At 42.2% G+C, this 2,337-nt stretch overlaps 1 protein-coding gene across 1 annotated transcript; it reads right to left on the reverse strand.

Annotated features, from left to right (window-relative positions):
* Window positions 1-1,500: 1,500 nt before the first annotated feature.
* Window positions 1,501-2,337, reverse strand: LOC121837797 (uncharacterized protein K02A2.6-like). The gene has a single exon (XM_042293615.1). The coding sequence runs from the start codon at window positions 2,335-2,337 to the stop codon at window positions 1,501-1,503; it is 837 nt and encodes a 278-aa protein (XP_042149549.1).

Here is a 2,337-nt window from a genome sequence, read left to right on the forward strand (position 1 = left end):
GAAAACTGTATGTGCTTTAATATATTTTGATTTTTTCATCTGCTGGTTTATGCAACGAAATGAAAAGTGTATAGTGCTTTAATATATTTTGATTTTTTCATCTGTTGGTTTATGCAACGAAATGATAACTGTATAGTGTTTCAATATATATATATATTTTTTCATCTGCTGGTTTATGCAACGAAATGAAAACTGTATAGTGCTTTAATATATTTTGATTTTTTCATCTGTTGGTTTATGCAACGAAATGAAAACTGTATAGTGCTTTAATATATTTTGATTTTTTCATCTGCAAGTTTATGCAACGAAATGAAAAGTGTATAGTGCTTTAATATATTTTGATTTTTTCATCTGTTGGTTTATGCAACGAAATGAAAACTGTATAGTGCTTTAATATATTTTGATTTTTTCTTCTGTTAGTTTATGCAACGAAATGAAAACTGTATAGTGCTTTAATATATTTTGATTTTTTCATCTGTTGGTTTATGCAACGAAATGATAACTGTATAGTGTTTCAATATATATATATATATTTTTTCATCTGCTGGTTTATGCAACGAAATGAAAACTGTATAGTGCTTTAATATATTTTGATTTTTTCATCTGTTGGTTTATGCAACGAAATGAAAACTGTATAGTGCTTTAATATATTTTGATTTTTTCATCTGTTGGTTTATGCAACGAAATGAAAACTGTATAGTGCTTTAATATATTTTGATTTTTTCATCTGTTGGTTTATGCAACGAAATGAAAACTGTATAGTTGTTTTGTGGTATATGAAAATAAACAGAAGTAAAATTGTTGCACCAAGCCTCACCTTGGAAAACTTGGGTGCCGAAATGCCGTCTCCTCCTCACTAGGAAATGCCTCCCTGATTGTTTGCACAACACAAGAGGGCAGGACAAACCTGTTGCCCCTGCCAATCGCCCCCACACCAAGCGCACAAATCGGCGATTGGCAACATACCTATAACGCCAGGAAGAAACAAAACAGATCACAAAATTAGAAGAGTCCCAGTTTCTTCTGTCACATGGTTGGTAGAAAACCAGGACAGATTGTTGTGGCTTACGACCACGGTGCTTACGGCAAAAGACAAGACGAGGTGCAGCCGATGTAGCTTCCAGAGCCAAACGGTTTTAATGTCCCATGCCCTCGTTTTTGTCTCGCACATCCCAGGCGCGCGCTAACTTCTTTGCCCGCCGCCTCGCGCTATTTATTGAAACAATACTCAAACACAACACTCCTTCCCCATCAATGTTTTGGCTGACTCACACAAGAATACCTCTCCGGTGGCCTACGTTCTCGTATGCCACTTCGAAGCACTAGTGTGGCCGGTACCGCTGTCTCGGAAACATGCTCCATATCGAGGGAAGCAGGCTCTGTCATGTTGTCTCGAGAACCACCGGACGCCCATCGTGGTATTACAGCCGGAGTGTCGACATTTCTTTTCTGTGCAGACGAATCTTCGAAGTGTCTCGGACGGACATCATCCACGTGCACCTACCGATGCTGATCTTGCACTATCACGACGTAGGTTGATGCACTTACTTTCTTCACAACACGTCCCACCAACCATGCAGGATCTCTCGGACGTGATCCCCGGACGAGGACTTGGTCGCCTGCTTCAAAAGTTCGCCAAGAACTTCTTCTCATGTCGGCGGCTGTCTTGATTTGTTGCTGGCGATCTCTCATGCGTCTCTCCATTTCAGGATGAAGGAAGCTCAGACGGGTCCTAGGCTTCCAAGAGAGAAACAGCTCGGCTGGAGTTCTGTCGGTCGTACCAGTTGGGGTATTTCTGTATGCAAACAGAAACTGGTCCACTCGATGTTGCATCGATTTCGGTACACCCGTCCGTTGCTCGTCGATTACCTGCCTCAGGAGGTCCCGCTTGACGGTTTGCACACACCGTTCCGCGCTTCCATTTGAGGCGGGATTGTACGGAGGACTTTTCGTGTGGCGTACCCCATTCATCGATTGAAACTCTACGAACTCTGTCGCCACAAACGGGGGTCCATTGTCTGTCACTACCTCTTCTGGTAGTCCAAACGCGGCGAAAACACTTCGCAATCTTTCGATGGTACGTTTTGTCGTAGTGGAACTCATTAGAAACACCTCTACCCACTTTGAATGAGCATCTACGAGAATCAAAAACCAGTTCTGATCCCGGTATGCAAAATCAAGATGCACCCTTTGCCATCTGCGCGTTGGCCAACCCCACGTTAATAATGGAGCACGTGGTGGCGCGTTCTGCGTTAGTTGACAAGTACTACAGTTTTTGACAGTGTTTTCGACATCATATGCTATCAAACGCCACCACACGTCACTACGTGATAGCAT

The sequence above is a fragment of the Ixodes scapularis genome, unplaced genomic scaffold (genome assembly GCF_016920785.2).
Source record: "Ixodes scapularis isolate PalLabHiFi unplaced genomic scaffold, ASM1692078v2 PGA_scaffold4__175_contigs__length_147842914, whole genome shotgun sequence".
In the NCBI taxonomy this organism is placed as follows: Eukaryota; Metazoa; Arthropoda; class Arachnida; order Ixodida; family Ixodidae; genus Ixodes; species Ixodes scapularis.